The 24,534-nt window shown below is 40.3% G+C and overlaps 1 protein-coding gene across 1 annotated transcript in view; it reads right to left on the reverse strand.

Moving 5' to 3' along the window:
* trpc5a (transient receptor potential cation channel, subfamily C, member 5a) overlaps positions 1 to 21,726 on the reverse strand; it is a 99,919-nt gene extending 78,193 nt beyond the window's left edge. Inside the window, exons 1-7 of the mRNA XM_041779046.1 lie at positions 21,694 to 21,726; positions 18,460 to 18,562; positions 16,137 to 16,387; positions 5,603 to 5,719; positions 4,696 to 4,758; positions 4,478 to 4,615; positions 3,900 to 4,106 (exon numbers count right to left, since the gene is read on the reverse strand). Coding sequence (XP_041634980.1) covers positions 3,900 to 4,106; positions 4,478 to 4,615; positions 4,696 to 4,758; positions 5,603 to 5,719; positions 16,137 to 16,387; positions 18,460 to 18,562; positions 21,694 to 21,726 — 912 coding nt within the window. The remainder of the gene's footprint in view (positions 1 to 3,899; positions 4,107 to 4,477; positions 4,616 to 4,695; positions 4,759 to 5,602; positions 5,720 to 16,136; positions 16,388 to 18,459; positions 18,563 to 21,693) is intronic.
* Positions 21,727 to 24,534: the final 2,808 nt, after the last annotated feature.

Consider the following 24,534-nt stretch of genomic DNA (forward strand, 5'->3'; position numbering starts at 1 on the left):
TTTTACTCCAAAATTTTACATATTATAAAAGTTTATTTTTAAACCATAGTTTAACCTACAAATCTGTAACTATCTTAAGCAAAAACATTGAAATTCCACCTGTAATTTTCTAAAATCAAACCTTATTTTTTTGGTAAATAAAGCTGTCATAATCCTGTAATCTGCCTTTTTGCTGCTACTGTATAAATATATAGATAATAATGTCTTTGTACTACTTTGGGAATACAAACACATGTTTTCCATGCCTAAAAATGTAATGAGGGTGAGACTCCATCCCAGGCCATGCTGGTCACTCTAACGACTTTTTGTAAATCTTGAGATCCAGCAGTCATAAAGTAAGATATCCAAGCTCCTTATAGTAGAATCCACTCTCCTGTTTAAAAGCCTAACGTGAACGACAGAAACCCCTACTTGGTGCAAACTCCTAACCCCCCCACAGGAGGAATCTTGTCACCCGTCCATCCTGCGCTCCTCTTCATCTCCCATCGTCAGATCTCTACCTGTGTCAGCCCGCCTTTCTCAGGAGGGAGAGAGCACTTCACCTCCTGTTCTTATCTCCCTGTCTCTCTCAGTCCGTCTACATACATCATCCCACAGCTGCTGTCATCCTCCTCTCCTCCTCTCACATCTGTCTGCAGGTTCCTCCTGTCGCACAAACAGCAGCGAACAGACAGGTGGACGAGGAGATGCCGCCGAGGGGGTTTTCTGACTCTTTTTCTCTAACTTCATCCCATCAAATCTCCATCTCTCTCTCTCTCTCTCTCTCTCCCATGTGTCCGCTTGATCCCTGCAGCTTTCTATTCTCCTCTCGTTCTATCCCATTAAATCTCCCTCTCCATGTTTGCTCTCTTTGTATCCGCTCACAGTTGTTCCAGCTCATTATCTCACTCAGTCCTGTGCTTTCTATCGCCACACTTATCCTCCCTCTTCGCCGGCTAACTCCACTTCCCTCTGCTTTCTGTTTCTGTTTCCTACATCCTCTCACATTCTCACTCTCCTCTGACAAGTCCCACAAGGAGAGCAACTAAGTCCTCAATTCCTCAAAGACAGGGGGATGCTGCTCTGCAGGACTGTGTTTGACAGAGGGAAGTACGGCAGACAGGAGGGTCCATTTGAATAAAGACTTTACAGCATTCTTCTGCATGTTGTATATGTTATAACAGCGTATATTCTAAGCTGCACAACATATTTATATTGCACTGACTAGATATTTCATTTCTATATGTTTCAGCAATTTAGCCCCAGTTAGAATTTTTGAGATAATTGTCTGGAACATCCTTTGAAGTTCAAGTATTTTGCTTGAAATACCGGGAGAAGTTGCTGTGAAATTTGTGGAAGGTTTGTAAAGTTTCCTGGGAAGTTTTGATGGGAATTCGCAAAAAAAAATTCCAAAGAATTTGATGGAAAATTTAGATTTTTTGGGATGTTCGTGAGAATTTTGTAGGAACATTTTCAGGCATTTTTCTGCAAATTTGGGAAATGTACTTGAATTTTGGAGGTATTTTATTTGTATTTTTTGGCTGAAGTTTGTTTGATATTTTGCGGAATATAACTTGGACACTTCCAAGTGTTTTCAAGGAAATTTCGGGATAGGTGTGTAAATTTTAGAGAGTTTCATTGGAGGGTTTTGGGGAAATTTGCAGTGAAAATTTTAAGCATTTGCATGAAAGAATTATTTGATTTTGTGGGGAGAACTTTCAGGCATTGTTCTTAATATAATTGTAACTTTTGGGAATTTTCTATGATTTTTTTCAATTTTTGGGGGGATTAAATTTTGTAATGTTTCCAGTATTTTCATGTAAAATTTGGGTAAGGTTTGTAAAATTTCAGACATTTTCCTTGGAAGTTTTAACAGGACTTTGCAGGGAAATTTCTGAGAATTTGCATTAAAAAATTTTAATTTTTTTGGATGTTTGTGGGAATTTTTGGGGTAAATTTTCAAGTATATTTCTGCAATTTTGGGAAATAAAAATTGGAGGGATTTTATTTGATGATTTTGGCAGGATTGCATTTAATATTTTTGGTAATATATCTTTGACACTATCAAGGAAATTTCTAGGGTTGTAAATGTTTGAGAGTTTTCTTGGGGTTTTAAATGGGATCTTGCTGTGCAATTTGCATGAAAAAAATTGGGATTTTGGGCAATTTTCTACAAATTTGGGAAATGTATGTTAATTTTTTTTGGGTGTGTGGATGTGTGTAATATTTTTGGTAATATATCTTTGACACTATCAAGTGTTTTCAGGGAAATTGTGGGATAGGTCTGTAAATTTTAGAGAGTTTCATTGGAGTTTTTTGGGGAAATTTGCAATGACATTTTTGAGTATTTGCATAAAGGAATTCTTTGAATTTTGGGGGGAAATTTTCAAGCATTCTCTGCAATTTAGAGAAATGTTTTTGTAGCTTTTGGGAATTTAATGTGAATTTTTTGGTGGGACGATTTCCTTTGGGAATATATCTTAGAAATGTCTAAGTGTTTTCATGTAAATTTAGGGATAGGTTTGTAAATGCTGGAGGGTTTTAATGGATGTTTTGGGGGGGAATTTACTGAAAAACTTTTGATTATTTGCATGAAAAATAAGGATTTGTTTTTTAGGGTGTTCAGGGGGATTTTTGGGGTAAAATTTGTGGCATTTTTGTGTAGATGTGGGAAATTTGTAATTTTTGGAAATTTTATTTACATTTTTTGAAAACTTTCAGGTATTCACCTGGGGAATATACTTTTTGATGTTGGGAATTTGATTGGGAATTTGGAGGTGGCTTGTATTTCAAGATATTTGTTAGGATGTTTGGGGGAATTTGCATTTATATTTTGGGGAATTCCCTTGTTTTTAATTTTTCAGGGATTTAAATTGAATTTTTTGAGAAATTTCGACAAAATGTAGGCTTTTATTATCAAGTTTCACTGAAACATTCGAGGAATATTTGAAGAAATATTGGAGTACTTTTTATGGGGATGCTCAAAAAATGTTGAAGAATTTCTTGCAGAAATTTTAGGTAGTTTCTCTGAAATTTTAGGGAATTTTTGTTGATATTGGCCATCAAAATGAATCCCTGTTCAAAGATGAGGATGACCTTCTAAACTTAACAGGTCCTAATTATCACAAATAAGTACTAAAAAATAAAAGCACTAAAAATGCTTTCAAAACAACAGCTTGGGTCTCAGGAGTGTAAGTCTTAAATTCTTTAGGCAACCCATCCAGTTGTGGACAAACAGCTTGTCTTAGACTGCTCTTGCACATTTAGTATGCCTGAAAGAAATCTTGTTTTTGCACATTTACACTCAATTTATGCTGCTTGATTTTAGGTAGTCAAGATCCTTCTAAAATCAAGATGAGGGCAACCAGCTGATAGAAAGTTGGTCCACCAGCTCCTTTAACTCCTCTAGATATCTCAGATAAAGGCTAAGTATGACCGACCCTACTCTGCCTCTGATTGGCTCAGCCTATTCCTACCCACACAACCAACAAAAGAAATAACAAAAACCAGTCTTCCATATCTGAAGAAACAAAACTAAAGCAGCATTTTCCTCTTAAAAGTGCAGCTGTGTTCAACCACTGAATGTCCAGATCTTTAGCTGTTAATATTTGATAACCAACCTTGACACAGCAGCACTTTGAGTACAGTCAGAATCATGCAGAGGCCCACAGGCCAAGCCAAAACCTCCTCGGACCATGCATTCATGAAGATTTCAAGGCACGAAAGCAACATTGCTTCTGCAAGCTGAAGAACCTTCTGTATTCAAAACGCCAACTTTAACAGCGTCCAAATAAACCACAGTTAGATCATCTGAAGAACAGAGTTTTCAAAGGAACTACACCATTAACATCCTCTCCAGAGAAACACTATGAATACAAGGCCCAGTCTGAAGGCCGTCCTTAAACATGTTGCATCCTTACCTCTTTTTGGTGGTATTTGATAGCCAGTTTGAGCTTGGCCAGATCGTGGCACTGTCTGGGGTCCAGCTCCTCGCTCTGGTCGTTGTCTCTGTGGTTCAGGATGGTCTCCAGCTCTCTAGAACTCCTAGCCTGATCCAGAAGGTCTTTGGCGAACCGCTTGCACTGCTGCGATAGCTCCTCGTACTCCTGACGAAACTCGTTCTCCACCTGAGAAGGACGGTAGTAAGGGCTTCAAGGCAGGTAGGAAACTGTCTGAGGATTTTTCATGGGTCTAAACAATGGCCATACCATTAACTTCCAGCTATCACCAATATCTGGCTAGCACCAAAAATGTGTCAAGTGTCATCTGCAAAAGCTTGACTGGCCACCTAAAACAAAGGGAAATAATCATGCAAGCATGCATCTATTGCCTTTGAGATCCTGCTGAGATGTTCCATTTGAAAAGGATTTTTCCACTGATGTCTAACTAATTGTACATTAGGATATTTTAAACCTTCCGTAACTTCTACAAGAGAACTAATGTACCTGCAACAACATAACTATGAACACAAACTCTGAAGGCGTGGGCATGTCCAAACCTTGCTGAGCTCTTTGAGTTCCCAGCCCAGTCTGAAGGCCGTGAGGATGGGGTCTTCACTGGACAACGCGATGAGGGAGGGTGAGGCCAGAGCCTTGTAGATGTTGAGTCGAGAGCGTGAATGCCGAAGACTGTCGACCTAGAAAGAGAGCCGCAGAGAAATTAGAGGTTTCTGCAAACCAAGACAAACGGTACTTTTCCTGTAAATGGACCACCTACCTCTGAACTGGATACACACTCTACACAGTCACAACGTATCTGGTGTGGTCTGGGGATGGTGACCTACGCAAAAGAACAAAGAATCAAAAAGGCTGCTTATAGTAAAATACACATTTTTTGTCCTGAGTTGACATTTGGCTGCTATAAATAAAGTCTAGCATTAACTCATGGAGGACACTGTAGTCAAACGCCCAGCAGTCATCAGCTAACATCCAAATGAGTCTAATTACCACTAGCACTTATTCTCATTAATCACCGCTTGCATTAATGCTACTGCACCATGCTGCTGCTGCTGGCAAAGCTTTACCTCCTCCACCCCAGCCTCCTCCTTTATAGCATAAAGCTTAACCCCCTCCACCCCAGCCTCCTCCTTTACAGCATAAAGCTTCACCTCCTCCACCCCAGCCTCCTCCTTCATAGCATAAAACTTAACCCCCTCCACCCCAGCCTCCTCCTTTACAGCATTAAGCTTCACCTCCTCCACCCCAGCCTCCTCCTTCATAGCATAACACTTAACCCCCTCCACCCCAGCCTCCTCCTTAACAGCATTAAGCTTCACCTCCTCCACCCCAGCCTCCTCCTTTATAGCATAAAGCTTCACCTCCTCCACCCCAGCCTCCTCCTTAATAGCATTAAGCTTCACTTCCTCCACCCAGCCTCCTCCTTTACAGCATTAAGCTTCACTTCCTCCACCCCAGCCTCCTCCTTTACAGCATTAAGCTTCACCTCCTCCACCCCAGCCTCCTCCTTTATAGCTTTAAGCATGTTCCACCCTCATATGCATTTTGCAATAAAATGGTAAAATGTATGACAACAGTGTCCCTGGCTGAACTTAACTTTAACACTCATATCCACAGATTTTGTTTTCCATTATGATTTCTATAGAGAGGTATTTAAGTCTGGTCACCTTGCGTTGTACTAGGAGTTTGATGATCTCATAGTTGTTGGTGTGAGCAGCGAGCATGATGGGAGTTATGTCTGGGGTGAACTCTGAGAACTGACTGTCCATCATCAGAGAGGGAACCTGAGGAAGAAGAACAGCAACAGAAGTCTAAATGGGGTCAGCATACACAGTCCATTTGGTGGTTTGGGGGTCTGGGGCTGTTTTGCTGATTCAGGACCTGGATGACTTGTCGTAATTGACGGATCCATGAATTCTGCTCTCCACCAGAAAATCCTGAAGGAAAATGCCATCAGTTTCTGACATTAAGCTCGAGAGAACATTTGAGTTATGCATCAGCACAGTGATCTCAACCACATGAGCAAGTCCACCTCTGAATGGCTTAAACACTAAATGAAGGTTTTTGGACTGAAATTTGACTAAAATGCTATATTTTGCTTTAAAAAGCCTTTTCATACTTTCCACCAAATTCATTTGTCTAATGTAACCCATCTATTCAACTTTGAGCCCATTTAACAACTTATTTCTGACCTTTGGCCTGCTTTTTGCTTTACCCATATTTGCTGCTTTATCCCATTTTTGCCTTAGTTAAGCCATTTGTACCACTTCAGCCCATTTTTGCCACTGTTTAACCACTTTCACCACTTATTTCTGCCAACATTTGCCACTCATAACCCATTTTTGCCAGTTTTAACCACTTTTCACCAGTTTCTGTCAATATTTGCCAATCCTAACCCACTTTTGCCACTTTAAAGCCCATTTCTGCTGCTTTTTAACAACTTTTCACTGTTTTTTCAGACCCATTTTGCCCCGTTTCTTTGCTAACATTATTTGCTGCTTTTCCCATTCTTGCCACTTTTAGTCCAATTTTTCCACTTTTTAACCACTTTTCACCACTTATTTCTGCCACTTTATGACTAATTTAACCTATTTTTGCCACTATTTAACCGCTTTTCATCCCTTATTTTGGCAACATTTTCGATTTTTAACCATCTTTTGCCACTTACAACCGTTTTCACCACATTTTCACTGCTTTTCATAATTTTTTCAGTACTTTTTTGCCCATTTTTCTTTGCTTACCCTCATTTGCTGCTTTATTATTCTTGCCTAATTAAACCAACGTTTTGCCCATTTTTGCCACTGTTAACCTCTTATCACCGTTTAAATCTGACAACTTTTGCCACTTATAACCCATTTTTGCCACTTTTTTAGCCCATTTGCTGCTTTTTAACAGCCTTTCGCCATTTTTCTGCTCTCTTTTGCCCCCCTTTCTTTGTTAAAAAATTTGCTGCTTTTGCCATTCTTGCCACTTTTAGTCCAATTTTGCCACTCTTTAACCATTTTCACCACTTATTTCTGCCACTTTTAGACTTTTTAACCTATTTTTGCCACTGTTGAACCACTTTGACACTTAAAACCCAGTTTTGCTGCTTTTTAACCACTATTCCCCATGTTTTCCAGACCTAATACACCATGTTTCTCTTTCTTCACTAATATTTATATTTTTCCTCACAGTCTTGCCACTTTTAGTCCAATTTGCTGCACTTTTGCCACTTATTCCTGCACTTTATGAATTATTTAACCTATTTTTGCCACTGTATACTACTTTTCACCCCTTATTTTTGGCAACTTTTGCCACTTTCAACCTACTTTTGCCACTTATAACAATTTTGCCACTTTTAAACTGCTTTTCATTATTTTTAGTCCTTTCTTTCCCCTCCTTTTCTTTGCTAACCCCCATTTGCTGCTTTACTATTTCTGCCCACCTTGACCAATGCTTTGCCCATTTTTTGCCACTCTTGAACCACTCTTCACCACTTATTTCTGCGGGTGATCTAAAACACGCTAGCAAGTCCTTCTCTGAATGACTTAAAACATAAAGTGAAGGGTTTGGAGTGGCCTAGTCAACATCTGGACTGAGATCTGATTGAGATGCTTTGAAATCCTTCCAATGTGACTGAATTTAAAGAATTCTGCAAAGAATAGTGGGCTGAAATGCCACCATAGCAACGTGAAAGACTCATCAGACGTTATCACAAATGCTTGCCTGCAGTTGTTGCAGCCAAAAGTAGAACAAGGGTTAGGGCTAGGGTTAGGGTTAGACCATGACTTCCTCAGAAAGGGCCAGGCAGGTTTGGATGCTTCTTCCTCTTAACAAATAAAATCATCATTTATAAAATAAACACTTGGGTTATCTTTGTCCAATAATATAATTTTTGATCTGGATCATTTAAGTGTGACAAATATGCCAAAAATGAAGAAATCAGGAAGTGGGTAAAAACACAGTTTACACGCCGTCCTCTGCTAATTAAAAGGTCATACTCTGTGAGAAATACTCAAAAATACAATCTAGTGTCAAGCTGGAGTGTTACCCACAAAGCACAAGGCTTCCAGATCCACACTGACACTCAGAGTAGAGGAAGACATCAGAGGAAGCAGTGTGAGGAAGAGGAGGGACTGACGAAGGAGAGGAGCGAACATGTGTGGACTCTTTTATCTCTCTGAGGGAGAACCAAGCAGAGGGCTTCTCTGTGTCCCTCTCATCTCCTCTTCTTCCATACCCTCACATTTCTCATCTTCATCATCATCTTTCTCCTCATCTGACCTGCTGTTTTTGTTGTTTTTCTCTCTACCTTCCTCCTCCTCTCCTGATCCTGTCGCTCTCTCCGCGCTGCCAAACCCTTCTCTCCTCATCTGATCTCTCATCTTTGTTTCCTGGCGTGATAAGAAGTGTGAGAACAGCTGCCACGGGCCGCCGTCACTCTCTGATTAATGAGACGGGAACGTCACTCACTGGCTCAGGTAAATAAGAGCAAATTCATCTCCAGCTCACAGGAAAATCATTTAGGATTGGATCGATGTTTCTGGATAATCCTGTTTTATGCTGCTGGACTGTTCAGAAAACACTCCCACCAGGACTGACCCATATAAGACAAAGAACACTGAAATATTTCAGTTTGCTCTTATAGTTGACTTTAGAGCTGAGAGAAATGTAGTCTCTTAGTCCAAGTGAATCAGACCTGGACCCTGGGGCAGTCAGCAGGGACGGTCCTTGGAAGAATAGTTTGATATTTGAGAAATAGAATCGTTCATTTTTCAGAGCAGATGGGAAATAACTGAAAAACTGCAGACCAGAAATATTCCTGCACAAAAACTGCATCTAAAAATTGTGGGACAAAGTCAGAAAAATGTTCCTCAATGTAAGGTAGTGAAGAGTTTGAGTTTCCACCATTTACGGTACGTAACATCCTCAAAAGACTCAGAGAACCTGGAGAAACTTCTGTGCTCACGGGACGGGACGTGGATGAGGTGGGACATTGGCATCGACACAACCCCGGCCGTGCTCTGGATGTCCTTGAATTTAACCAGGAGGATGGGTTGGAAAAATAACAAAGTCCGCACCTTTAAGGTGGAGTTAAGGGTGAATGTGAGTACACATGGCCTAGGGTACTGTCCAGGAGGGTTGTAGGGTTGCTGTGGAGGGCCTAAGGGCCCCAGCATATGTCAAGATTGACTTAAGCCCCCCTCCACATGACTGAGTCTGTCTAAATTGAAATACATGTTCAGGAAATCTAAATTTGGAGGTCTACAAGCTAGATGTCTGAGTGCAAGCTTTTTTGAATCCCTTGTCATCACTGTTTCAATCCACTTTGCCACATTTCTTTCCAAATAAATGCATTTTTTGCAATTTTTGCTATTTTTGAACCACTTTTCACTACTACAGCCACCCATTATGGCCCCCTTTGGCAACTATTAACCCATTGTTGCCACTTTTTAACCACTTTTCACCATTTTCTAACCTTTTATTGCCTCTTTTTTATTATTTCTTAACCTATTTTGCTCCTCTATCCCATTTCTGCCACTCTTTAACCACTTTTCACTACTGTAGCCACCCATTTCAGCCCCTTTTTGCCATCATTAACCCATTGTTGCCACTTTTTAACAGCTTTTCACCATTTTTCTGATCTTTTTAGCCCCTTTTTCTTTCTTATCCCATATTTGCTACAGTGTTAATTTTGGCAGCTATTTTTAATTTTTGTCTCAGTCTTTGGATGAAATGCCTTTCAGTTTTAGTCACATTTAAGTCATTTCTATCCTTTTTAGTTTTAGTCTAGTTTTAGTCCATAAAAGGGCCACACGTTTTAGTCTTTACTTTACCAAGCATTTATTTTCTTGCATATATCTGGTGCTACATCATGGTACTGTGTTCTATACACTCTGCCAAACCTGGGGTCCCTGCTTTCTACAAATGAGAGGCAGAATCACTACAGATGCATTGTTTTAGAACAGATTTACCCACAGTAGAGAAATATCATGGACTTTGAATGTCTGACGAAAACTACATTACGTTTTTGTCTAGTTTTAGTCATCTTGATATAAACTAAACTTACTTTTTGTCAGTTTTAGTCATCGCAGATCTATTTTCGTTAGTCTTAGTCTAGTTTTCTCATGGAAAAAGGCTGTTGAAGAACATTTTTAGTCAGTTTTAGTCGACGAAATTAACCCATATTTGCTGTTAAACCCATTTTTTACACATGCAACCCATGTTTGCAACTTTTAACCAATTGTTGCCACTTTGTAACTGCTTTTAATCATTTTTCTGACCCTAATTGCATCTTTTTTTATTTCTTAACCCATATTTTATCCCATATGCCATTTTTGCCACTTTAGACCCATTTCTGCCACTCTTTAACCACTTTTCCGCACTTATTTCAGCCGTTTATTGCTATTTTCAACCCTTTTTTGCCACTTATATCTGATTTCTTCACCTTTTAACCCCCATTTACCATTTCTGGACCTATTTTGAGCCTTTATTTCTTAACCCATATTTGTGGTTTGATCACATCATTGCCTTATTTAACCAAATTTTCCACTTTTTTAAATGTGTTTTAACTCATAAATGCTGCTTTATTCCATTTTTGCCCCACTTTACCTATTGTTGTCACTCTTTAACCGCTTTTCACCACTTTTTTCTACCTATTTTTGCTACTTTATGCCCTTTTTTTTTAACAAATTCTGACTGTATTTTGCCAATTAGTTTAATAACGTATTTTCCCCTTAAATTTATTTCATTTCATTTCATATTTCTGACATTTGTGCACATCATGGTTCAGCTATAAAGTTTAACATCACTTTCCCAAATTGTTTACTTCAGTCTGCCCATCCACATTGTTGACATTACCAATAAAAAGTATTTTTATTGTCAGAAAAGGGCTTTATATTTTTAAAAAAGTTACTATTTTCTTGGATAAGATTGGTTATCATTCAGGTTGAAAATAAAATATGGTTATCACAGATTAACTTTACAATGAACTGTGATTTTCCTGACCCCAGCCTAACCCCACGGGCCCAACAAATCCCCTTCACCCCCCTCGTGGGCAGCCTTGGCCTAAGGGGCAGGTGAACAGCATGCTTATTCAGCTGCTCTCTGAATGTGGATATTAATTTGTTGCCATGGTAACAAAAGCCTGGTCATATTTGAGAATGCTGGCATTTACAGTAACCCTGACGATGCCGGTGGTCCTCCCTGCCTGTCGTCAAGCTACTGCTGATGAGGATTCTTCACCTGACTGTCTACCGGCGGCTCCAGCTGACCCTCTTTAAAGCCTTTTAATGGCGGTGTTAACAGCCAGTAATGGAGCCTTTAATGGTCTGAAATCAGAGCAGAAACACGGCTCAGACATGAAAACAAGCAAAAACTGATCACTGACCCCATTAACACACACTCTCTTTATCTGTTTTCACACTCTTCACACTTCAAAGGGAAGTGTGAGCTGGAGCCTCTCCTCATCTGCATAGCCCTCTCTCTTTCTCTCTCTCTCTCTCTCTCGCTCTCTCTCTTTCTAGACTCTTCCTCCCTGTCCTACTATTCTGTTTCTCTTTTTCCTTTCTCCTCCTTGTTTTATCGCCCATTCTTTGCTCTGCTACCTCCATTCCTCCAGAGCTGCCGATGTAGAAAACTGCTTCAGTCATGGTTAAGCAAGAGGAGAGAGGAAGAGGGGAGGATGGAGAGAGAGAGAGAGGTATAAAAGAGAGAGAGGGGGAGTCAGATTGAGTCAGATGGAGAGAAACGGCAGAAAGGTCAACAGTTTTTGCTCGCCAAGAGAAGATAAAAGACATCGACTGTACCTGTCAGCGTGGAAAGAACAGTTTAGAAACATCCAGATCTTAATATAGGAACCGCATGCAAACACACACACATGGAGCGCCTCTTTAACCGAGCAGATGAAACACTAGAACATTCCCTGACTGCACGTTAAATCCACATCTCTGAGAAGGTAGATCAAGCCTCCAAACTCTGTAGTAAAGCAGCGATAGAAGAGTTTCTGTATACACATAAATGCTGGCAATAATGGGTCAAAGCTGCCTTTAATCTAATTTCTGATTTTCTCTTTGTGCATGCTGTACTTTCTGAAGCTATGTTGTCTAAGGCCGGGGTTCTCAACCCCCATTGGGGGTCACAGGACACTGAGAGGGGGTCTCCAAATGCCTTAAAAAATGTAAGGACATTTTTGAATTACACTATTGCCACTTTACACCCATTTTGCCAATTTTTGCAGCTTAAAACCCATTCTTTTGTCCATTTTTAACTCTTTCCACCACTTTTTCTGCATGATTTTGCTACTCTTGCCACTCTCCACCATAATGTTGGCTCTGTTCTCACATTATTGCAACTATTAACCCCTTTTTACCCCTTTTAAAGCCACATTTCACATTTTGATATATGATTTTTTGCCAGTTTCTGACTATTTCTGCCTCAGCGAACCCATTTTTGCCAGTTTATATCATTTATCATCCCATTTCACCAAATTTCAACCTATTTTTGCCACTTTCGAATCCCCCTTTTAACACTTTAAATGCCATTTTTGGTAATTTTTTGCCACTTTTATCTATTTTTTACCATTCCTAACCCATTTCTACTACTTTTAAAATCTAATTTCACCACTTCCCACCATTTGTTACCATTATAAACCCATTTTAGCTATTTTTAACATATTTTAATTTTGTTTTTAACAAAAGGATTTACATTTTTAAGAGGACTACTTACCACGCAAATGAATTAAAATCTGCTTCTTTGTGAAGAGTGGTTATGATTCAGGTTAAATATAAAACACCACAGCTTAACTTTACAATGGACCATGATTTTGCTGGCCCCCACTTTGGCTGGGCCCCGGAAAAGCTCGCCCCTTTATCCCCCCTATGGGTGGCCTTGTCTGCACATGACTATTCGTGAATGTGCATGGCTGTGTTCAGCCACCCTCAGGTCCAGTGGGGGTCCCGCGTCTCTGGCACCTTTATTTTGGGGGTCACGGGCTAAAAAAGGTTGAAAACCACTGATCTAAGGTACTTCAGTCTTCAGTCTGCATCCCCCTTTTTAGAAAAGAAAGCTCAGAGTGCTCATGAGGAAGCTAGGCTATACAGTGATACAGATGGAGACCGATGCTTAAATCAGCAAATCTGAGGTCATAAAAGGCCAAAAATCAAGGCTGGCTTAAATGAACTACATAAACACAAACATTTAATGTGTTTCATCTGTCCTCCAGAGAGCCTCTGTGGCTCTATGTTGTGACGCAAAAATAGGCAATGTGTTCTTCCACCTCAGCACTTATCAGCTGTTTGGGCCTGTCTTACAAAAGACAAAAGAAAAAAAAAAGAAAGAAATCCTGAAAATGAGTCTGGTTAAAGTGATGATGACATGCTGTTGACTGTGGTCTTTTTGGCATTTTCTCTGTCTGCATCTCCCTCCTCTCTCTACAACACAGAAACATCATTATTGCAGTCAAACTGAAAAAAACCATCAGACTGTTTTTATAACAATGTATCAGGTTTTTGCTTTTTCTGGATTTAATCTATGAAGCAATATGCACATAAATTTGACTTGTGATATCTTTCTATTAAATAAGTTGCTCCATTTGTAAATTTTACTTTTTTATTTAAATTCCTTCCTTCCTTCTGTAATGAAGAAAATCAACATCAGACAGTTTGAGCCACTTTTGGGGGCAGAAATGAAAATTATTGACTGTGAACATAAATTGTAATTTTAGAATGGTGAGGATTCTTGAGAACGATTCGATTTAAATGATGGTGTCAGTTTTAACCCGATGAAGTTCCTTTAAAGGTAACGTATTATGCAAAAATCACTTTTTCAGGCTTTTCTGACAAAAATATGTCCACAATCCCCTCAAGCTCCAGAAAAAATCCGCCCCCCTCTCTTTTTCCACCTTTCAGGAAATGTGTGCCGAAACATGACGTTCTTGGATTTTCCCCTCATGATGTCATGTGGGGAGTTAGCCCCGCCCATAGGTTCAATGCCCTCCCCGCTTGGAAGAAAGTTCCGCCCTCCTCTCCTGATCCTGGATCAGGAGAGCCACATCCATTTCCTAAAAAGGGCGGAGTCATACAGCTCATTAACATTTAAAGCCACAGACACAGCTCATTCTGAGCAGGTTGAAACAATGGGGTTTTTAGACATGCAGAAATCCAATACTGTAACAAACTTCGGCATGTTTTGGGGACCTCTGAGATCGATATAAACTTGTCTTAATGGGGTAAATTATGTCCCCTTTAATATCTTAACACATTTGTCCATAAGGACATAAAAAGTCAAAAATATTTTGATATTTTTTTCAACATTATTGTGTCAGTCCTTTGAAAGTCCTTCAGCCTGGGATAAACTTATCAAATATGAATTATATTTTTGGGATTTTAACCCTTTAAAGGCCAAGTATGTTTCCACAACTCCACTGTTTTCAATAGAACAAAATCACAAAAATTCAAATAAATTACAAACACACTTTTTTTTACACTCACACCATTATCCAACGTCACTGGAAAAACTCTTATCATTTCAGTAGCAAAGCACCCTTGCAGGAAATAGTGACATTTTGCAGCATGCTCTGAATGGGAAAAAGTAGCGCCATCTTGTGGGCAAATATGAAAATTAAAAATTCAAAGGTAGCAGTCCAAAATGACATCTTAACATAAATGAATGCATTGGTTTATGTTAAGATAAATGTGGAATCAAAAATGTCATTTTCAATGGTTTTCAATGGGACATTTTTGGTCCTTAGGAGCAAATGTGTCGGTTTTTGTGTAGCTTAGCCATTTTAGGCTAATTTAAGGAGCTGTCCCTTGGATTTCTTAAGGGTTAACTAATGTTTTCCAGGTATAGGTTGAACTGCATCATTTATGCCTTAATGATGTAGACATTTGGTAGCATTTCAAATCTAAATTTGTCTTTTCAACCACGTGTAAGTGGTGCTTATGCTACCTGATATGCAGACGTCTTTATGCCCTGCTAAGTTTAACACCGTTGGCTGCATATCAGAAGATTTAGCTTAAGTCTTCTTCAAAAATGACAATAATTTTAAAGTTAGAATAGAGTTTTATCTCTCTACATTGTATGGGCTGTTTTGTTTTTCCTAACTTTTAAGAGCTCTCCAGTCATGAACATGAAATATTTCAGAACAAAATGTTGCTTAAAGCAGCAGATCATCACTCAAACCTACTCTCTATTGATTTGCATTCACTTATCACCTCAAATGCATATGTTAGTCATCATTATTCAATATATCACAGCTCATTAGTGTCAATTTATTGCAAAATTACAGCTTTATTTTTTGAACTGCATATTTTTAAATGTAATAATAATGCTGTCACAATAAAACAAAACAACACCTATAGGTGCTGTTGTTGCTGTGTGGCACATTTATCATCTAAATCTATTTATTTTTAGTATCTTTCTTTACTTATTTTAAATGTGTGTAGTCTGTAATCACTGTTTGGGGTCAATAAAATAAGAAAATAGTATTTTTTTAAGCAACAATGAAGAAAGAAGAAAAAAGGATGTGGAGAAAAATGAGATGAGAGAGAGAAGAATCAGATCAGTCTCCATCCTCGTCCAACTGAGAGGCGACCAAAAGCCTTCCCACAATCCTCTGCTTCGGCCAAGGGGTGGTTGCTATGACGACGCGGAACCTTACAGCCTCAGACGGTCCGGGAATTAATACAGGAGAAGAAGAAGAGTGTTTATCTCCTCTCTTATCAGTTTCTGTCTCTTTATATCAAAAATGTCGCCTTGTTCCCTCTCTCTCTCTCTCCTCTGATCTGTTTTTCTTTTTCAATGTCTCTCGCCCTTTTTTTTCATCTGCACTGCCTTATGATTCTAAATGTCTCAGTTTCTCTTCCTCTCGATCACCATTAACTCCTACACACGGAGCGAACCGTGCAGCACGCTCCCTCCCTCTCTCTCGTTCTCGCACAAACACTTCTAAATGTTGCTGCAGACAAATATTCTGTCTGTCTCTAAATCCTATTTCACAGCGAGTCTGCAGGAACGAGCTGCTTAATTTACCTCATCTCAGCAGAATGTAGCATGGAGCGCTACGATGAATGGATGTAGGACTCATTAACACGCTGCTGCACATAACCCCATGACTGGATTCAAACACGTGCCTGCATGAATGCGTCTGGATGCTGCACATTAGCATATATGCTTCCAGGGTACGGTTAGCTCACAAACACAGAGGTGAAAACGCACCTGCTTCTCGCCGCTGGGCCTCCTGTGCGACAGCAGCAGCTCCACGGCGCCCACCACCTCCTTCCTGATGGCGTAGAGCAGGGCGTCGCCCGTGTGGATGCCGTGGTCCAGCAGGAGCTCCATGATCTCCAGGTTCTCGTTTTCGATGGCGATGAGGAGCGCGCTGCGGCCCAGCGGGTCCAGACAGTTCACATCCATGTTGTAGTAGACCTCCGCCTCACGGAGGGCGTGTTTGACGCCCGCATAGTCACCTGGAGAGACGGCGAGATGGGGAAATGAGAAAGTTCTGGTTTATACTGAGCCAACTTTGACTGTTTTTGATGAGGACCTTCGAGGAGATCCAAGATCATGACATGAACTTGTTATCGATCTTAAAGGAAGTAAGGAAACAGTAAAAGCAAAATGTTATCACAGGGTTTGAATGATGTTAGAAAAAGTAGGACAAAAAGATGTTTTAAGCATTCTGTCCTTTTTCTAATAGTCCCAACGTTTTTGGTAAACAGTGAATATCTCCAAATGTTTGAACAATGCAGATGGTAAAAAGGCATACCAGTGTTGTCCTAATTGACCTGAGTGCCATGATGATCGAGTGTTTAAAGTGGTTGAATCTTGTAGAAGAAGAAGCGAGCCAAAAAAGAGTGTGGAAAAAAAAACTATATCAAAGGTGCATATGCTTCCAGGTTTTTTTTCCAGCATTTATAGCCAGTACAGTCGAGTGGTCTTTCTGTCTTACAGTTGCAAATATATTCAGTACATGACATGACATTCATGAACAAGCCAGTTAGAAAAGCCGACTGTTAAAAGTGAATGACAGGAGCTGGCTCCCATTTGAGAGCCGGTTTTCTTTCTTTCATTTAACCCACTTTAAAGAAACCAAGAGCTGCTTTGGCTCCATACCAAGTAATGATGTGACATTCAGGAACAAGCCTGCTCTACAAGCTGGCTCTTTAAAATGAATGACAGGAGCTGGCTCCTGTTTGAGAGACTGTTTCCTTTTTTCCATTTAACCCATATTTAAAAACCAAAACTGGTACTAGATGGAGAGCCGTCTGGGTTCTTTACCATGTAATGGTGTGATGTCCAGTAACAAACTTGTTCTACATGCCAGCTCTTAAATAAAAGTGACAGGTGCTGGCTCTTGCTTTAGAGACAGTTGCCTTACACCCATTTTACTTACATTTCAAAAAAGCCAAACTGGTGCCAGATGAATAGCTGTTTGGGTACTTCACCAAGAATTAATGTGATGCTCTTGAACAAACTGGTTTCAAAGGCTGGGCTTTTTTTAAAATGAATGACAGGTGCTGGCTCTTGTTTGAGAGACAGTTTCCTTTCTTCCATTTAACCCATATTTAAAAACCCAAACTGGTGCCAAATGAAGAGCTGTTTGGGTTCTTTACCAAGTCATGATGTGACATTCAGTAACAAACTTGTTCTTCAAATGGGCTCTTTAACATGAATGGCAGGGGCTGGCTCTCATTTGAGATACCGTTTCCTTTCTTCCATTAAATCCACATCTAACAGGTGCCAGATGAAGAGCTGTTTGGGCTCTTCATCGAGTAATGATATGATGTTCTTAAACAAAGCAGTTCCACAAGCCGGCTCTTTAACATGAATGACAGGTGCTGGCTCCCATTTGAGAGACAGTTTCTGGAAATCAGCTGTGGAAACAAAAGCAAGATCAGGTTTTACTGTGCCAAACTTTGCCAAACTGTCGAACCGAATTGGACCAACTGGTGGAAACTGTCTGACACAAGCATTTACTGACTCTACTCCTTCAGGCTTTAGACTTTGAATTCTCAGTGTCTCATTTGTATATCACTACTTTCAAGACTCAAAAGCTCACAACACTATCTGCAAACAACATATAAGCCTCAAAGTTTCCCTAACTACAGTAATGATTCAACTGATAAACTTGTCCTCTGTTTTCTTCAGATACTAAAGTCAATTTTCCCAACATCCTTTGCAAACAAGCCTCACTATCTTGATATGATAACACAGTGAGATATCAAGAATCATTCCCATTACAGTATTATTCTTCCTACCATCTTAAACAGGTACAGTATGTTCTGAATGGTTTCTCCAGCTGAGTGAGCATTTTGGCTTTCAGCATCTTTTGGAGGGCACGTTGACAGGACACCGGCCGGCTGCGGCACATGTCAGCCGTATCAGTAATAACACCTGTGAAATGTTGGCTTCAGCAGAGACTCGGAGCAGCTGCTGCCTGGCCATCAGGAAACATGGACTCAGCATCATTTAAAGGTGAGTGGATCAGCACAATGAAGACAAAACACACAGAAGGATGGACGGGGAGGTGTGAGTTTACCTTTCTCCACTGCGGTCAGGTATGCTCTCTCCTCAGCTGACAGCTCCACCTCAGCACGAACGATCTGAAGAGGGATGCGATCGCGGTACGGCGAGTACGTCGCCTGAGACATCAACAGAAAACAGAAAACTATAAGAACAGCCAGTAAAGAATGAAAAAAAGAGCTGTTCAAGAAATGATAGTCTAAAAATCTGAACCAATGACATTTTGGAGGTCATGAATCAAATTTAATATTTAAAGAGCAATTTTCTTTATATTTTGCATAAATGTTAGTCCTGACTTAAGGATGACCCAATGACATTTTTGAGGTCAGTGTCACGGTCATCAGGCCTCATGTTCTTCCCTCAATTTCAAGAATGTCTTAAAAGGGTTTAATTGTCATTTTTGGGCTCCAGGACCCACTTTTAGGTCTACACTGCATTCCAAATCATTATGCAAACTGGATTTTAGTGTCATAAACATTACATTTTTTGTTTTTCAGTTACACTCATGGATGGTATTGTGTCTCAGGGCTCTCTGGATCTCTGAAATCAATCTCAGACACCTGTGATCATTAGTTTGCCAGGCGATCCAAAGAAAGGAAAAGTACTTAAGAAGGATGTTCCACTTTATTAAGCAGGCTACAGGTTTCAGAAATATGTTAAAGAAAAAGAATCTCTGCTGCAGAAAAGTGTCAAATAGTGCAATGCCTCGGACAAGGAATGAAAACATTCAGTGTGATCATCGTACTGTGAAGAAATTTGAGGCTGATTCAGAGCACAGACAGGTTCGTGCAGATAAAGACATAATGAGGAAGGTTTCTGACAGACAAATTCATCAGATTAAGAAAGCAGCTGCTAAAATTCCATTACAAAGCAGCAAACAGGTATTTGAAGCTGCTGGCACCAACCTCAAGGTGTAGGATCCTCCAGAGGCTTGCAGTTGTGTACAAACCTACTATTCAGCCACCCCTAACCAATGCTCACAAGCAGAAATGGTTGCAGTGGGCCCAGAAATACATGAAGACTCATTTTTCAAACAGTCTTGTTGACTGATGAGTGCCGTGCAACCCTGGATGGTCCAGATGGAGGAGTAGTGGATGGTTGGTGGATGGCCACCATGTCCCAACAAGGCTGTGACATCAGCAAGGAGGGGGCGGGTCATGTTTTGGGCCAGGTTCATGAGGAGAGAGCTGGTAGGCCCCTTTAGGGTCCCTGAAGGTGTGAAAATGACCTCTGCAAAGTGTATAGAGTTTCTGACTGACCACTTTCTTCCATGGTACAAAAAGAAGAACCGTGCCTTCTGTAGCAAAATGATCTTCATGCATGACAATGAACCATCTCATGCTGCAAAGAATCCCCCTGTGTCACTGGCTGCTATGGGCATAAAAGGAGAGAAACTCATGGTGTGCCCCCATCCTCCCCTGACCTTTAACCTTGTTGAGAACCTTTGGAGCATCCTCAAGCTAAAGATCTATGAGGGTGGGAGGCAGTTCACATCAAAACAGCAGCTCTGGGAGGATATTCTGACATCCTGCAGAGAAATTCAAGCAGAAACTCTCCAAAAACTCACAAGTTCAATGGATGCAAGAATAGTGAAGATGATATCAAAGAAGGGCTCCTATGTTAACATGGAACTTGGCCTGTTAAGATGTTTTTGATTGAAATAGCTTTGATTTCAGTAAATATGACCTCCTAATGCTGCAAACTCAACAAATGACCATTTTCAGTTCTCAGTTCTCAGTTCAGTTCTAAAGTTTTAAAACTCTGTCGTGCTTCATAACGTGGAACAGTGCATTTTGAGTTTTTTATTTTTATTTTAAAATAATTGTTATCATTATGAAGTTTGTTCAAAAACATTTGAATTATGCTCTAACGGCTGATGACTTGGAAAATATTCTGACTGTCATTTGCATTAATATTTAGGAAAATGAGAGAAAAATATCATTTGCATAATAATTTGGAACGCGGTGTAGTTGAGATCGACTGGTCCGGACTGTATATTGCTGACATTTTACGGTTTGGTTAAGGCAGAGATTCTCAACCTTTTCAGCTTGCAACCCCCAAAATAAAGGTGCCAGAGACCAGGGACCCCCACTGGACCTGAAGGTGGCTGAACACAGCCATGAACATTAAAAACAGAATTATAATACTTTAAAAATAGCTAGAACTGGTTAAAAATTGTAAAGGTGGTGAAATTAGATCTTAAAAGTAGCAGAAATGGGTAAGAAATGCCAAAAATTAGATAAAAGTTGCAAAAAATGGCAAAAATTGGTTAAATTGGCAAAAATGGGCATATTAAGGGGTAAAAGGAGATTTAAAAGTGGCTCAAATGGCGTTAAAGTGGCAAAAATAGGTGGATATTTGGTGAAACAGAATGAAAATTGATATAAACTGGCAAGAAAGGGTTAGCGGAGGCCAAAATAGTCAAAAACACGCAAAAAATGTGGCTTAAAAAGTGGGAAATGGGGTTAATAGTGGCAATAATGTGTCAACAGAGCCAACAATAGGCAGAGATTTGGTTTAGAAGTGGCAACAACAGGCAGAAGAAAGTGGTGGAAATGCTTTAAAATGGACAAAAAAATGGGTTTTAAGTTGCAAAAATATGTTAAAATTGGCAAAATTGGTGAAAAGTGGCAACAGTGTGATTCAAAAATGTTCATTAGTTTTTTTAAGGCATCTGGAGACCCCCTTTCAGCGTCTCGCAACCCCAAATGGGGTCCCAACCCCAATGTTGAGAACCCCTGGGTTAAGGGTTTAAAAAAGCGTATAAAATCAAAATAAACTCAGCAGTGAGCGTACAAACAGGCTTATAAAATCTCTGTCACATCTGTAATTTAGATCCAAGATCAGGTGCCACTTTTTATGCAGCGGTGGATTTTTTATTTCATTATGTAAGTCGTCACAAGAGAGCCGCCGTCATCCATCATCACATAGAGGTGAACGAGACGCATAAAAGAACTGAGGCCGTGCTTTGCCGCATAAATCTGACGTTGAAGCAAGCATGAAGTTACAGTAAATAACAGCAGAGTGGAAGCGTATCACTCTCAGATGATCCAACACTGAAGAGAAGATGAAGAGACTGCCAGACCTGGTTTCATTCCAGTGTTTATCTGTCTCTGTGTGGACCATCAAACCTTTACAGGAAACATCCTTCAGGAAGTCAAAAATCTGCACAAGTTTGTAAAAGCCTGCAGGGATGTACTGTAATACCAGAAAGTGCTCTGAAAGATCCATCTCTGTGTGTTTGACTCACCTTCTTGTAGTACAACTGTGTCATGGGATTCATCGTGCCCGTCTGGAAGAAACAAAGACAGAAGGAGTGTTACTACACGAGGCCGGGAAGGGGAGCGTCAACACTTTAGTGCAGGAAATAGAAGAGGAGGAAGCAAAACTCAAAACATACAGATTTATATCCAACACAGAGAGAAACACGCTCCCTATAGAGGGCCTCATCTTCCTCACAAGGAGAATAACAAACCGCCACTGTTTAGAATGAGTCAAAGCACTGAGATCTGCTCTACCAGACACTGGAGCTGCTCAACCACCCGAAAGCAAACAGCAGAGGGACCCATCCCATGAGTCCAGGTGTGAAGAGAGCGAGCGTCCCAGGATCAGAGCAGAGATATTATATAAAGATGAATCAGACTGGCATAACAAGTCAGCAGGTTTGAAAGCTGCACACAGTTTGAGAATCATCTTTACCTGAAAGTATGACTAGATAAGGTGTTATTTGTCTTATAGTTTAAGTACAAAAGATTGACTGAATTGCAGTCAGTCACCACGGCTTCATACTGCCGTCTCTCTGGCAGCTAATAGTTCCTTAAAAATGTTCTCTTAAACTTCCTCAGATTACCAAAAACTAGGACATCACAGCAGGAGAAATCTTCAAAGCACAAAAAACCTGAACTATTTTAGGGTTGTATGCCTCTTCCACATATTCCACGAGTGTCAGAGAATGAGTTTAACTGAAGAGATTTTCTAGATTATTAAAATCTACATGGATACATTCCTCATAAAAATACAAAGTGCAGAAATGACTTAGTGGAGAGCGAGGCCGCCCATAAGGGGCGATAAAGGGGGGCCATTTCTGGGCCCGGCCATGGAGGTCCATGCAGGTCAGCAAAATCATGGTCCATTGTAAAGTTAAACTGTGATATACATATTTAATATTTAACCTGAATAAAAACCACTCTTACCACAGCAACAGAGAAGCTAGTAGTATTTATGCTGTAGTACAAATGTATGAAACAGAACGACCTTTCACTGGTAATGTTAGCAGTGTGGATGGGCGCATGGAAACCATTTAGAAAGTAATGTCAGACTTCAAAGGTAAGCCATAATGTGCATAAACATCTGGAAAAGAAAATACTGAGACAATTTTAATGGAGAATATTCACAATCATTGTAAGACGAAGCTAAAAGTTGGCAAAAGAGTGGCAAAAATGGCCAAAACGTTAAAAAAGTTGGTTTCAAACTGGCAAAATAAAGTGGCTGAAATAGGCAAAGAAGGGATAAAAACAACAAATGAGCAAATAAGTGGCCCAAAATGGAAGGAATTGCAAAAATGTTGTTTACATGGGCAGAGAGTGGAAAAACAGTGAAAAAACTGTGTGAAACATGGCAAAAAAAAAAAGAAGTAAAAGCAGTAACAACGGGTTAAAATTAACAAAAAGCCTCGGAATGGGTCTGAATTGGCAAAAACATGAAAGATTGGCAAAAAAGTTCAACAACAGAATTAAGGTGGCAGGAAAAGTAGCAAAGATGGACTTAGTGCATTTAAAGAGGCAGGAATGGACAAAAAACATCAAAAATGAGTTAAAAGTGGTAAAAAGTACCATTAATGAACAAAAATGGGCAACAATGTACTAAAGTGGCAAAATATGGTTTTAAGTAGTATTAAAGGATGAAATACAGCGAAATAAATGGTTTCAATTGGCAAGAGGTGGTAATACAGTGGAAAAACTGGGGGTCAATAGTGGGAACAATGGGCAAAAAGCAGCAAAAATATGTTTGAGGCGATAAAACTGTGCCAAATTTGGGCAAAAAGTGGCCAAGCAGCTGCATGCAAGCCTCATACCACCAATGCCACCAATGAACTGTAAAGCACACTGACACTGGACTGTGGAGCCGTGGAAATGTGTTCTTCTGAGTGGCCAGTCACGCTTCCCTCTGTAGCAGTCAGATGGGGGGTCTGGGTTTGAGCAGGACGTTACCCGCATCATGCCACCTGTGAAGTTTAGTGGAGGAGGGTTAATGGGATGGGAGTGTTTGTCAGGGTTGGCCCTAGACCCCTTATCTCCAGTGAAGGCCAATCTTAATGCCTCAGCACACCAAGACATTTGGGACAATGCTATGCTTCCAACTGTGTGGCAACAGTTTGGCGAAGGCCCTTTTCTGTTCCAACATGACTGTGCCCCAGTGCACAAAGCAAGGACTATAAAGAAATAGTTTGATGAGTTTGGTGTGGAAGAACTTGGACTTCATAAATGCTCTGGGCCAACAATTCCCACAGAAACACCTTCCGAGCACAGTGGAGGCTATTATAGCTGCAAAAGTGGGACCAACTTTATACTGAAGTGCATTGATTTGAAAACAAAGTCATTACAGCTCCTGTTAGCATAATGGCCAGGTGGCCGAATACTTATGTCCATACGGTGTATCACCTCTGGCTAAGCCTGAGGGCTAAACGGAGTGAACAGGTGCTTAAATCTTGTGTGCTTTTGCTCAGCTGATGCTATGTGACTCAGCCTGTGGATACAGAATAATGGGGATAATGTGAAGGCGGATAGAAACAGCAGAGCATCATCGACATAAACCCTACACAACAAACTGGTGAATAACATCCAGCTCCACTAATTCTGTCTGACATTTGAAGCTTGAAGGAGAAGCAGCAGACAGACGGAGTGCAGCTTTCTCTTAAACAAGTCGTCCACCTGAATGTGAGCCGACAGTGAGAGGCAGTGATGGACGGGCCGACAGTTGAAGCAGAGCAGATTAGAGACTCTACATACATTTAGCTCAATAAACAGCCCACGGACTGGGATAAGGCTCATCCTGCAGCATTAAAGGCTCCAGTCGTGTTAATACATGTAAT

This window comes from Cheilinus undulatus, linkage group 22 (assembly GCF_018320785.1).
Source record: "Cheilinus undulatus linkage group 22, ASM1832078v1, whole genome shotgun sequence".
Classification (NCBI taxonomy): domain Eukaryota; kingdom Metazoa; phylum Chordata; class Actinopteri; order Labriformes; family Labridae; genus Cheilinus; species Cheilinus undulatus.